The sequence below is a fragment of the Danaus plexippus genome, chromosome 7 (genome assembly GCF_018135715.1).
Source record: "Danaus plexippus chromosome 7, MEX_DaPlex, whole genome shotgun sequence".
NCBI lineage: Eukaryota > Metazoa > Arthropoda > Insecta > Lepidoptera > Nymphalidae > Danaus > Danaus plexippus.
The window spans coordinates 1,745,583-1,759,920 of record NC_083541.1 but is presented as its reverse complement, the minus strand read 5'-3'; the positions used below and the strand labels follow the sequence as shown (position 1 = coordinate 1,759,920).

Genomic DNA, 14,338 nt, shown 5'->3' with positions numbered 1-14,338 from the left:
CTCACGACTGCCAGGATAATCTTACGTTGATTGAATTTTAAGCTATTTTTCGCTCCCCATCCCAATATTAAAGGTACCATAATACAACTAGCCCGTAGCTGGTAGTTACGGATTTTCACCTTTATAATAATAGGGAAATCATAAAGTGAACAAATTCGAAGGTGTTCCCTTTTATATTTAAATAATATTATTTTAATCATATCTATTTAAATAAAACAAGGTGTATGTTAATATGAATAAACTTTATTACTACATACAAATATATATATATATCGAACCGCGTCTGTAACAAAACATCAACAAAATACTTTGGAGCCAACTTAACGCTTTGGGTGCCGACTTATTATGCCCTAATACAGACCAGTGTTTCTCAAACAATAAACATTTTATATTAAATTTTGCAATTTAACGAATTATACTATAAATGATATAATATTTGATATAAATATAACGCATAATTCGTTATTTGCAATATCGCAAAATATACGCCGTCTGTGTGCTCTTTGTTCAACATGATTACGGCATATATATTTGCGATAACTTAAAATTACATACATATATATTTATTGACTATCACCTCTAACTCCGTTAATACAGAGTATCTTACACTAACGCAGATCTGCCAGCACCATTTAAATCATTCCATAGGTTTTATATTTATATTCTGATGAGAAAATTTAAGCTCTCTTTTTAAGAATCTACTGTGTATAATGAATATATTTATATACGTATATAGTATTTACGGGTGAAATACCGTCCTCGTGGCCCCTTGGTCATACATATCTTAACACTAATCATCAAAATAAGGCTCTGATCTCAACAAGGCAAACAAATATTTCATAAGATTATTACAATTTTGTTTCTTATAAAACCGCTTAGCTCATCGAAAAATCTCATTGAGGAACCATAAAAATCTTAATAAAAAAAAACACAATAATTAATAACATACTACACATGAATAAAAATCAACAATTTTCAACTTCACAATTAATAACTTAGATAATAAACAAAGGATTTTTTTTTAATTTAATTCGAAATCCAAAACACCGGAATGCCAAACAATAAGGTAATATAAACTATTTACCTATTACATACATATATATACGGTATCTACCTACACTAACATTTGGTCTTTGGATGAGCATGTCACTTTATGGCTTGTGTCATTTGTAAACAATATATAAGTGCACTTTTTGAATTTTAGTACTTGATTATTTCTTTAAAATACTATTCTAGACTAGACCAGCAACAAAGCATCGCACCATTAACCGTCATTAAAGATCTTTATATTAAATAGAATCACAGAAGCATTAAAAATATATTTAAATAAAAATAAAAAACAATGAACTTTGAGAAACACTGTTCCACAAAAAAATTAATAACTAAAACTACCAAGTCGTTAAAAATAGCTTAAAATAAAATGTGCAATGATTTAAAAGTGAAATCCATGAAAGTTTTCGATAAACCTCAGGTACCTAATTGGGACATTCACCATTTATAATATATTTCAAGATAGTTTGACACATTAACAAGTGTTACCATATAAATACAGAAGATTTTTCTTTAATCTATTAAATTTATCACAAGGACAGTTGCGAGTCTCACCCACAAATGTAAGACCTGATTAAAATGATTTCAATCAGTATAATATCATTTTTTTTTGATTCAAAAACTAATTTCTATGTCCATTATATATGAAACCACAAGTGGTATTTACCACATATAAAAGTATATAAGTAATTGCACACAGCAATGGTATAAACGAAAATATAATCACCTTCAAAATGCAATGCAGTCTATGCACATGGTGTCTTATATCAAGTATAATCTAGTATTAAGGCGACCGTAGTATACTAACTACTAATAATGAGGTTAATATACAATATGTATGACATATTTTTTGGCATTTTTTTTTATATTATATTGTGATGAACGATGGAAACACAGCATCTTTTTGTCAATCATATAACCATAATTGACAATTTGTTAATAAGAACATCTGTATGCCGCTTACTGATTAATAAAAAAAAATCATATATATTAACATTTTATATCTTTTTCAATATTAAATGTAAAATAGATTATGCTCTGTTTAAATATGTGATATATATTTATTTGTCAATAACCTATCTATCACCAGTTAACACCTAACAAGCAACGCAGCCTACACGACCAAATCAACTAAGTATACATATAACTCTATTTAATATAATATAAATAATTTATATCTCTAATTTATAAAAACTATGATTAAAAGTGTACAATCAATATTAATCTTTATGCGTACGATGTAAAAGTATTACCATATATAAATATTATCTGATTATAAAGTAAATAATTTTTGGAATATCTCATTAAGGCTACTTGGTATTTCATACCTTGGAAGCGTCTTCGCTTGCCGCATTGGTCTGCTCTATTTTGGACGTGTTGGCAGCGACCTCGGCCAACGTGGCCAACGCGAACAGGTCGACATTACCATGGCTCTGATTGCATATGTCCATGCTTTGGATGGTGCAAGGAGCTTCTGTGGCAATTTTTATTTCTGGACTGATTTTATTGCCGCCGTTCATGTTACTGGAGACGAGGCTGTTGATTTCGAGTCGTGTGATGCTTATTTTCCTCGGTTTCCGTTTCTGGCTCCCTATGACGGTCTCGCGCCAATTCTCCGCCATTTCATGACGCTCGTCCATAACCGGACGCGGAACCGAGTTTATTATTTGCGATGACTTGACGGATTTGGTTCTCAGGCTAACGTTTTTTTTCTTACGTTTATTCTCGCGTTTTTTCTGTTGAAACTTCTCTAAACTAAGGGAGGGTAGAGCTCTTATTTTAGCTTCTAAATCGAAGTCGGCAGCCTTAAATGATTTGTTACAGTTATTGTCTATTTCGGGCGTGTCGTTTGGTTCCACATTTGGTTCGCTTTCGACTGTTATGTCGTGCTGTATATAGTTAGTGTCGGGCGTCGACTCGTCTGCCATTGTCATTGTTGATTCCTCGAGCGAAGATCCAGGATCCCAGCTACAAGATGCATTGTAGCCTTCGTCCGACAATCTATCGGGATAATCTCTCCTCGGCCTCTTATTCACTATCAGTCCTCCAACAGCCATGAACTCTTGATATCTTTTCCCTTTGCAAGTTCTACCAGACTTGGAATTTTTCTCGTCATCCGACCAGTTTCTCTGGTATCCTTCATCATCTTTAGAATAGCGTTTATCAACTATTTGGTCGATAACATCTTGGTTCGTGAATTGGTCGTTAGCTGCACCGTAATAACGTAATTGTTCCTTTTCATCGAAATCTTCTTCGAACATTCGAGTTGTTTCTGTAAGTGCATTTTGAAGCTCACGTATGCTGTCTTCTCGTTTGGTTTTGGGTCTGTCTATTGAATCATGAGATCTGTATTCGATTGGAGTTGAGATCGCGTTAAATTTACAGGAAGGAGGAGAATAATATGGATTAGGAGTTTGGACTTCAGTCTTGGTAGCTAGGAGGCTACTCAGACCTCCCATTTGAGCTTCATCGGCTAACTTTCCAGGCGTGAACATGGATAGTGGTTTAGCTTCAGTTTCTGGATCACTGTCTGGTTTCTTATTGTAGTCGAATTTTGTGGAATTATTATTTGTTTTTTCCAGTTCATGGTCGTTATATTCGTTGGAGGATTCTGCTTTCTCAGTGGACTCCCGAGGCCGGGAGGATAGTGTACGTAGCGGTGGTGCGGGCAACTTGTACCATTTGAAGTCAGGGTTGGCGTTGAAGAACGCGTCTTTGTACTGAAAGTCGATACGTCACATTAAAGCTTTTTTATTATTAAATACATACGATTGACATTATGAATAAAATATTCACATACCTGTTTAGCAAGACCTGTATAACAAGCTTTCTCTTCCTGGTCCAAATTGGCCCACCATTCTCCGAGAATTTTAGTTATAGATCTGCAAGTAAAATACAAGATATGTTAGTATTTTTTTTGAGATAATATAAAAAATATTGACACTGATTGTTTTATAACTATGACAGTATAATCAGATAAAGTGAATACTGAGAACACTGAGACGGGACAAAGAAAGACTAACACCTGATGTTTTAGAAATATTGTTATTGGTTATTTTGTTGTCAAATTCACCACATTTCACCATCCCGTTTCCATCATGTCATTAATTAAGTCATTAAATTAATATAACGTTATTAATCATCTCTCACCTGTTTTCTAAATTTGGATACTTGTCTCTGACGACGCTACGGTGACGTTTGCAGAATATGAGAAAGGCATTCATCGGCCGACGAGCGTGGTGCGCCGGCTCAACGTCACACTCTTGGTCCTGCATTGTTTATGACCTGTAATAGAATAGAAAAAAAATATATAAATTGTATTATTTACTACTATTCATCGAGTGCTTGATGAAATTCCACGCCACATACATTGAGCAGGGAATGCTTGACCTTTAAATTAATTTTTTAGACACTTTGTTTTAAATGTCAACCGCATACTCGTAGTACTTCCAGTCGTTATTTGATCGAACAATTCATATAATATGTAAAGTATAATTAATATGTATTCGTTTTTGGTAATGCATTTTTTTTTAAACATAGACTAATTATTTTATGACAACATTAACATCGACTGCAATTACTCTAATGATTTCAAAGTTTTTAAACGAGCTTCGTTGCCGATTTGTTAATATAAACATTGAGTCATCGACCCGCTATCACTGTTATCACGTGAGATGTACTTGGCAAAGAAATATCATTGATACTATATTGATAAATCATATCGAAATGGAAGCATATCCTATGTTCCTTGTTTATTTACTTATCCGATCAATAAACATAGGAAAGTGGTATATATTTATCAACAAAGATGTATACTTTTTAAGGTTTTTGCATTGTCAACGTAGAATTTCAAGAATTTCAAACGAAATTTCATAAAAGAATATTTTTATTTTGTTAGGTTTGACAATGGATACTAACTCTCACTAAGGCACCGTTAGTTACTGTTAGCGGCAACCCGTTAAATTTAACTTTCTTATGGTTATGTAACAATAACCTGTGTTATTCAAAAAGCTATCGGTTGCCGCAACCGGTTGTGGGCCGGGTGGCGAGTATGTTTTCACTTTTCGAGGCCGATGCCCTGGTGTGACTTACATCGTCTTTTGGTCAAGGTCATCGCGTCGGGATAACATCTTCAGAAATATCAAGCCCCTTTATATTGAAGCGAACATGACTATAATATAAATGTCTTTGTTTTATGAACGAAATAAAGTGTTTAAAAGGAACTAGAACGCAAAATCAAAGTTACAAAGACACAAGTCTTAATGAGAGAAATATTTTAACCTCTAATAAATTAACCTGATTTAATACCTAAAATTGTTTAACTTTAATAAATCAATGAAATGATACACTAACAGTCAATAGACAACACTTGAAAATCATTCCCATAACAGTATAATATAATTTCAGACAGTAATAAAGGCTGAGAAATTAACGAAATTAGTACAAATTATATTTCTAGCCTTATCTTTCACATCTCTATTCTCCAGTCAAGTTAAATCGTTGTTTAATCGGCTTTGGAAATTGAAAAGACCTTGAATTACCACTGAATTCTATACAATACTTTTTTATTTTTATGTCGTGATGTAAAATACGTAAAAGAAACATTCTCGAATGACCACAACGGTTTTTCTTTGGTGTTTTGTTTTCTTTTTATTAAAAAAAAAAAAAACGAACTTGCTTCTTTTACGTAACGTTTAGCATTTCGGAGTAATAATATTCTTAATTGGAAATATTTCTTACAATTCCAAGGAATTCGTATGTATTCAACATACGTATGCTATTTGGGGATATACTTACGACCAACATTGCCCTTGACCTGGGCCAATATTGGGCTAATAGTTTGCCAATATATTACATTATATATATAGTCTTCAAGAAGGTCTTTTACGATTGTAAATAAAGTCTGATTCTTTTTTATAAATCTTCGCTTTTAATATAGAAAGTAAATAGTTTTTAACTGGATATTTGTTTTCATGGGAAAGTTATAAATATCGTTCTTTCAGCTTAAGGTTTTGCATTTTAATAAGTAAAAAAATATTTAAAATATCTTTAGCTAGATATTTATAGGTACAATAAGCTGATTTTAATAACTTACGGAAAGCTAATTTACGGCACGTTTCTGTTCAATTGTTGTGAAGGTCGAAAAAATCATTTTTTTTATACAAAAATCTTCGCACATCTATACACATATTATAAAACAAAGTCCCCCGCCGCGTCTGTCTGTCTGTCTGTTCGCGATAATCAGAAAAACTACTGCACCGATAATCAAGCGGTTTTCACTACTGGATAGTGTGATTCTCGAGGAAGGTTCTAGTTATAGTAATGAAAAAGGTTATTGAATAAAAAACGGGAAATGATTCGTACGTAGTATAAAAATACAAACTTGTGTTAATAAAATTTTGCATATTATAACACTAAAGTGAGTTATTGTGTGAGAGACCTTAAGCGCTTCGTATGTTGTGTGACGATCCAAACTTGTGCTAAGGATACACATGTTACTATTGAAATTATTTTTAATCGGTTTGCGTAAACTTGTATGACAGATTATAATGAAAATATTTTAAATAAAAATTATCCAAAAAAAGATATTTTCTATACATTAGCATTTATAATTACTGATTAATTGACAAATCCTTCCCAATTTGCCTAACCGTCGTTACCTGTCTGCAGTGAAGCCAAAACTGTGATTATGTTTTTTAACATTCAGTATGTTTGTATCCACACAGGTTTTATAGGTAAAAGAAACAAGATTAAATAAAATTAGCTCTCAAGGACAAAGTTATAAAAGGGACGAGCGAAACGATATGTCTTTGACTTATAATTGTGCTCTACACTTGTGTACATTTAAAATTTTATTAAATAAAACTTTGCTATATATATTATTAAAAATAATTACATTATCTAAGTATATACCTTTATTTAAACCGTTAAAATTAAGTATACAATCATGTCTATAATGAAGAGAGTCCGAGAGTGTTATGACGTAATGTCTATAAGAAAGTCCGCATACAAATTCTGTTATTTGGTACATTTAGATAATATAACAAACAAATTATATTATAGTTTTCGTATAAACTTAATTTATGTTACATTTTACTAAACGTTTCGTTTATTTCAGAGCGCCCGTTATCACGGGCATACAATTTGAAAGGGCTTAGTACTACAATAAACAGCGTATAACACTCGCAGACATGATGTTACTTGGCGAAAATCTTATATAGGATTAATGTTGTGATTATGATTAACTTTAAAAAACCGTTAACGCTCCGTATTAGGAGTGATGTTGCAAACTTGGTTTATTAATATACTAGTTTTTGCCCGCGACTTCGTCCGCGTTAATTTCGGCATTAGTAATGTATGTATAGCTGACCGGGCGAACTCTAATCCGCCTTAGAGGCCATAAATAACCAAATATTGGAATTTATTAAGTGTTTTTTTTCTTTTTCGATCGAACATAATGAAATATCCTATGTCCCTCTCCTAGTTCCAAGCTATCTCCCCGCCATTTTCCAACCATATCCCAACAGCCGTTCTTGAATTATAAATTGTGTAACTAACACAACTTTTTTATATAAATATATATAATAAAATAATATTAAATATCATTACTGGGTAGGTATATAAAATAATTCAATGTCATTATTACAATACATAAAATTAGAATAAATGTTTTAGTTATATAAATGTCGCTATATATAGATATAAAAAATTACAATCATCATCATCTGACAAACAATTTATATATACGGCCGCTATTTTTATAGCCACGGTTATTTAATTTAATGTTTTAGTGATAAAACAACTTATATATACACAAATGTTATAAGTATATATATAAATATATAAAACATAGTTCAATAATCGTACAGTGAATCTGAAAGCCCAGTCAGTACCTATATTGGAAACTCTAATAAGCTTAAAAAAGCATTCGTATTTAAAAAAAAAGTTATTACAATAATAAAAAAAATCGATAAAATCTCATTACGAACCGATAATGTTTTTGTAATTATAATAAATATATATATATATATATATTTTAAATTCAAAAAAAATTATCGATGGAGACGTAAGTTTATACTTTTCAACTTTAGAAACAATTCCTAACTTTTATAAATCAATATATTGTATATATAATAGCTATTATTATCATGAAAAAGTCATGTTAGTTATTTTAATAATAAATTCTGTATTTTTATATAATTTTCAGAAACATACATCAAACTTGATAGTTAAAATATGCAGGCAGCTTGCAAAATATGTTATTATATTTTAAGCAACACAATTATAATGTTATTCATATAGGATTTGATCGAAAACTTTAATATAAAATTACTTATATTGTTAAGTACTTTATATATATATATATAGTTTTGATATTTTTTTTAATACTATTTATAAGTATTTCATTAATTGTAACATTCGTGTCACTTATCACAAATGAATCAATTTAACTATGAGCATACACGATAAGGCTCGAATTTTTAGATTACGGTTACTGTGTTAGTTGAAACATATAAAAGATATTTCCATATATAAAAACGATATCGCCCCGTTAAGGTTCGGTTTAAAATAAATAATAAATCTATAATCTAATTTGAATGAATTTTATATAACTTTGTGTCCAAGATATGTTTTAATGTACATTCAGTTATTGGCCATAGCAATTTCTGACTTCGATTCCAACAAACCTATTCTTTATATATATATAATTCTCATAAACAAGAAATTGAAAATAAGTTTACGAGTTTTGTTTATATAATTCATTCCTATTTAAATAAAATTCATATTTTTTATCTGTCACTAAACTGACGAATTAGCTCTAAATAAAAACACATTCAGAATTCTTTATACATATAACTGACGTCTTATCTTTGTATATATATTAAAAAATATTTAGAACGAACAAAACAAAAACATTCAAGGAGTTTTTATTTAAATGTTATGAATATGTATTCTTTTTAATGTATTCTAACATTATTTATATGAAAAAAGCAAACATTTTACACATTTTGTTCGCGATGATGGTATTTTATAAACATCTTTGTTTCGTATGGCTGGCAAAGGCGAGATGCAGCGATGCTTTCTGACCATTTTAGGCAGGTTTCACTTGGAGAAATGCAACAAGGCCATAAATAAAGAAGCCAAGGCCCACAAACAGTCAACGATAAGTGATTAATTAAAAAAAATAAATCTTTAAATGTAACACAATAAATTAAATTGAAATTTTATTTTAAATGAAGTAGACAATATTCAGAGAACTGAAACTATTATATCATCTGTGAACCTTAAGTCACTTTATTTAATCATTAAAATCTTACATTGTCTATGCCTTGTACAAAGAGTTTAATACAAACTTGCGATCTTTAAATTATTTTCTGCCTACTTATTCACTGAACCGATATTGATTCAAGAGTAGAAATTTTATTCTTTATAATTACAAATTGTTAAAAAAAAAATTCAAAATTATAAAAAGTAATGTTTCACGTAAGCACTACTAAAAATACATTATATGTACATTTATTTATTAACGATAAATATATGTATATAACTGAAGAGAAAGCAGAGATATTACACATATAGGTCATACAAACAAACATGCCGTTGCCAAAAATCGGATTGTGAAAACATTCACAGATTAAAAAATTATATACCCGTTTATAAGGTATCGTATACATAATTATATTTGGTGTCCGAGATGCTACGTTCTACATGATTGTGAAGCTTTACGTCATTTGACAATATGAACATAATTAAATGTTAACTTGCAATTAAAATAACCGTGTCATCTATACAAAATTATCACGAGCGTGTAATACGCCTTACCTAGTTAAGGTCAAGCCAAACTAGATGTCGATGCCAAGGTTCGTATCGGAACCAACTTCGTGCAAAAATGACACCGCAAGGTCACGTCTCTTTTTTGTTCTCATTGCTTTGTTGTACAGATAATGTACACACAGAGCCTTTGTAGACGCAAATTTTAGACACTGTGTACACAAAAATTACAAATTCCATTAAATAATAAGCATGAAACAGTACATTATCATAGAGGAAACTGTTATCATCTGTGTAACTGAATACATATTTTAACCATATCGTTATGACCACATCGATATATAGTGAAGCGGAAAAAAAATACTTTTCTTTACTATTATAAAATTAAAACACACATACAAATGTTTACACAGACATACAAATCTTATCACAGCATAAGATATTTTAAACAGATTTAAATATAGACATTTCTTTAAACAAACAAATAAACAAAAGGGACATTAGCATACGTCATTATCGTTCGAAACATCGTTTATAATTAGTAACGTTTCGGTTCGGAAATTTAAGAAAACACATTGGCATTGATCACGATTACGTCATATCTTGCATTAAAATTATTGTATCATAGATATTCAATAAACAATAATTTAGTTTACTTGTAAGATATACATAATTTATTAAAATACATGTATTAAATTTGAATTTAAATGTACATACAATATAAATATTAAAACCGTATATGGGCAGTATTACGTTTTATCAAATGTAACCTAACAGAAAACCCCGACAGCAATTATTTACTCCCTATAGAGACGTCTCATTCAATAATACGGTAATTCCCCTACCATTTATAATAAAATGTTGTGTAATAGCGAACTTGGTATAAATTCGCTTGCACTTGACACAATGATTAGAAATTATAATATTTGTAAAACTTTACGGTCAAACAATATCATTAAAATTAAGAAATAAGAACCTTAAATTCAAAGAAACGAATATAAAAGTAGTTAGATTCTGAAAGTAACTAGTATGGATTAATTTTTGGAGATTTTCTTATCAATAAAAGCATTAAAAGAAGAGCGACAAGAGAAAAGAGATCATTTTTCATTTAGTCTTAAATTGTTTAATTAAATGTTTTTGTGTAATAATATTTAAAATTTCTACTTGTGAGAGAACACTGAATCAATTCCGACACGTGAAACAAATTGATTGCTATTTTATAATCAAGGCTGTTCTAAGATTTGGAGCAAAATTTGACGTTAGCAACACTATTTAAATGGCGATCTTATAAAGCGCAATTCTGGAAGTAACAAACAAAAACTGATCACATAATTTTAATCGATTTTAATTAAGAATGAAAGGAATCATATTTAGCATTATCATCACAATTATCACTTGTAAGCCACAAGAAAAATCTATTCAGTACTTAGTATACACCAACAAAAAAGTCGTATTTTAACACGTTCGTATTTTAGCCGTATTGAAAAAGTATAGATTACGTTTTACATTGATTTGTCAAGTTCCTTTTCAAATGAACAAATAAAAAAAATAATTTAATTTAATTATGATTCAAAAGGCAATAACAACAGATACTTTAATTGATTAAAATATAGTTTTAATAATCTTTATAAATTTTATAATCTGTCGTTGAGGTTAAGGCATTGTATAAAAATTTCAATAGCCTTTTTACAAAATTATTCCACAGATACCAAAACTGGATATTGAAATTAAAACAGTGCAACAATATATATATATGAAAATAGTTTTAATACTAATTATAATGTTGACTGTGATTTTTTAAAGCTTTAAGCATTTAAAACGTTCGTCTCGTATACTAAGGCGAAAAATTCAAAAACGAAAACATGTAGGTATTTATCTTAAAAAATAATTCATTATGACATCAAATAGTTACTCAATATTGAGGAAGTATTAATAGACATAGCATTGTTTCGATAATTAAAGATTTAATTAAGAAATCTATCAGTCGATCGGAATTCACTTGTATTGTCTATGGCGACAATGCGACATGCCAGTAATATACATTACAATAATAATTTAATCGAATTTTAAATGCTAATAATGGTTTTAGTGGTTGATAAATCGGAAAAATAGTTCTTCCATAGTAATTACTGAGCAGTGAATCGTTAATTACAGCCGATGGTACATAAATCCGATACAACTTGTACCACGATATGCTTATCACGTGATCGACATAACAGCACCTATTAAAAATAGCCGTGTTATGTATAATAATATGTAAATGGAAATAGTTTTTTTCTTAATCAATGTTCACTGTAAACGGACAAAGAAGTTTCAATGACTACCTACTTAGTATAAAAGCAAGGGGATGTCCTTCTAGAAATATTTTTCAATGTGTAATACCGCTAATGAGTTGGATGAGAATTTAGCAGATTACGCCCACTGAGTGTAAAGATCGAACGAAAATGGTAAAAAAATACAAGTAAATATGTATATGGATGGAGAATAACAGAACATTGCATTACTGACGTAAATGGATTTTGTGTTTAACATCATGAATAAATAGGCGATCGACATGATAAATAAAACTACAACATAAAATACACGTCCTATTTTTATCAATATTGAATGTTTTTAAACAATACTTTCGATAAGTCGAGAGCGTTCCATTTTTAGTGCGTTCTGTATACATTTAGTTGCGATGTGGAATGTTAATTTGTATTCTTCTGAAAATTAGGACCCTTGTTCGGAATAGAAAGTGATGGTTATGAATAATATACGATAATCAGCTCGTTTGGCCTAGCGACTATAATTTTTGCTGCATAATTTTCAAGGGCAAAATGTACTGCCAACGTCTTTCGGAATGGGCATCCGTCAACTGTATTCACTGATTCCATACAATTTATGAATGAAACTCGCGTCTGGGTAACATTAGTCTATTCATAATAAGACTTCAATTTAATAAATTAATGGAGTAATAAAAGAAAATACTTACGAACTCAGCAGCGATACGTGTATCACACACATGACGTCATTTGACGCAACTCAAACCCGAATTTTTAGGGAAAATGTATCGTACACGTGACACAAATAGCACAAAAATACTCTATACACTATACTTTCTTAAATATGAAACTATCATTAAGTCATTACAAGTAATTTAGGACATTTTAAAATATTTATTTGTTGTCACTGACTCCAGTTTTGACAAGATGGTCGCGCACCGACTGTTTTGCTTTGGTTGTCAGCTGATACGAAAGACTATTATGCTGCGAGTGTAACCGAGTTACTTTCGATCTCTTTTCAATGCGTTGCTTACATCTATCTGAGTGAGTGAGATGCATAGCTTGACTCGATTAATCAGAAAGACTAGAAACACAATAAACGTCATTTTCTTATTGCAATATTATTGCGGAGGAAAAATATCTTTTAAATCTTTGATAGGAATGTGATGAATTGAAAACAGTACCAAGATGATATTCAACAACGTTTTATTTCACAACAATGCGAAATTATTTTCTATAGAGCAGTTTATTTTATTTTTGGGCGTGACAAATAATTCTATACTGTATGGTTACGCCATCTCTTGTCGACTATGAGAACTAGAATGCTTCATGTAAATAGTGTGACTTGGATGTTGGAACTACCACAGCACTTTAATTTTTTTTTTAAACAATTTAAAATGTCATCATAAGCAAACGTTTTTTTCATCATAAAAATGACACGACTCTTAGGTTAAAATATTCAATATATTATAATATTGTAACTAACAATTAACTAACTAGATGGCGCTTATAACAAATGATAAAAAATTGTAACCACACAGTTGCATTTAAACAAACGCATATAAATTACTGCCGTAACAGCCCTCAAGATACTGAGAACTATAACATAAAGTGTCTAGAACCTGTGTAAGCAAAAGTTTAAATGTTAACCAAAATCATATTATATCATTTCATTCGCTAAATTTCTTGACTTTAATTATGTTTCATTAGTAACGTATAGTAAATTGACTATCAAAGGTGAGCAAAATGGCACCGTGTGGATTATGTTGTATTTATCTATGGGAGTGGCGAGCATACAGTCCAATCCCACGATGGCCTTACTATAGTTACATCTACCCTCAAATGTGATCTTGCAAGACCTCTGAGCGAGTTGCTCGCCTATATGTTTGCCTTTACTAATTCGCACTCTTCTGTATAGACAAACTCAAGGCTGAAAATCAAAGACTTCTCGGCAAAAAGACAACGTTGCAAATGTTGTGTTATGTGTTGTGTGAATCCTTACCTCCTCTTCTACTATCGCACTGATAACAGAGACCAATTTAACTAGTAAAATCACTATCTCAAAAGAAATAGTTCGGTACACTCGATCAATCCGTATGGCCATTAGTCGTCACAAGAGATGAGTTGGGCTGTGTGCTATAAGTCTTGTAAGAGCTTAGCGATTCCCTCGGAGTTTACTTATTTTTATAACATGAATTTGAAGGCGTGGGTAAATAACAAGATTTTTTTACAATTTAATACAGAACCTTTAA

The 14,338-nt window shown here is 30.5% G+C and overlaps 1 protein-coding gene across 1 annotated transcript; it reads right to left on the bottom strand.

Annotated features, from left to right (window-relative positions):
• Nucleotides 1–223: 223 nt before the first annotated feature.
• On the bottom strand, nt 224–13,050 carry LOC116770588 (uncharacterized). Its single transcript, XM_032662124.2, has 4 exons — nt 12,797–13,050; nt 4,201–4,335; nt 3,851–3,932; nt 224–3,770 (listed from the first exon to the last, which is right to left on the bottom strand). Exons 2-4 carry the CDS (start codon nt 4,323–4,325, stop codon nt 2,373–2,375), a joined length of 1,605 nt encoding a protein of 534 aa, XP_032518015.1. The 5' UTR covers nt 4,326–4,335; nt 12,797–13,050; the 3' UTR covers nt 224–2,372.
• Nucleotides 13,051–14,338: the final 1,288 nt, after the last annotated feature.

Bases quoted from the DNA above. Each gene is read 5' to 3' on its own strand.
- LOC116770588 (XM_032662124.2), bottom strand. From the start codon at position 4,325: ATGCAGGACCAAGAGTGTGACGTTGAGCCGGCGCACCACGCTCGTCGG. The intron at 3,933-4,200 runs GTGAGAGATGAT...TTTTACTTGCAG, and splicing joins TATCCAAATTTAGAAAACAG to ATCTATAACTAAAATTCTCG. The intron at 3,771-3,850 runs GTATGTGAATAT...ATCGACTTTCAG, and splicing joins ATACAGGTCTTGCTAAACAG to TACAAAGACGCGTTCTTCAA.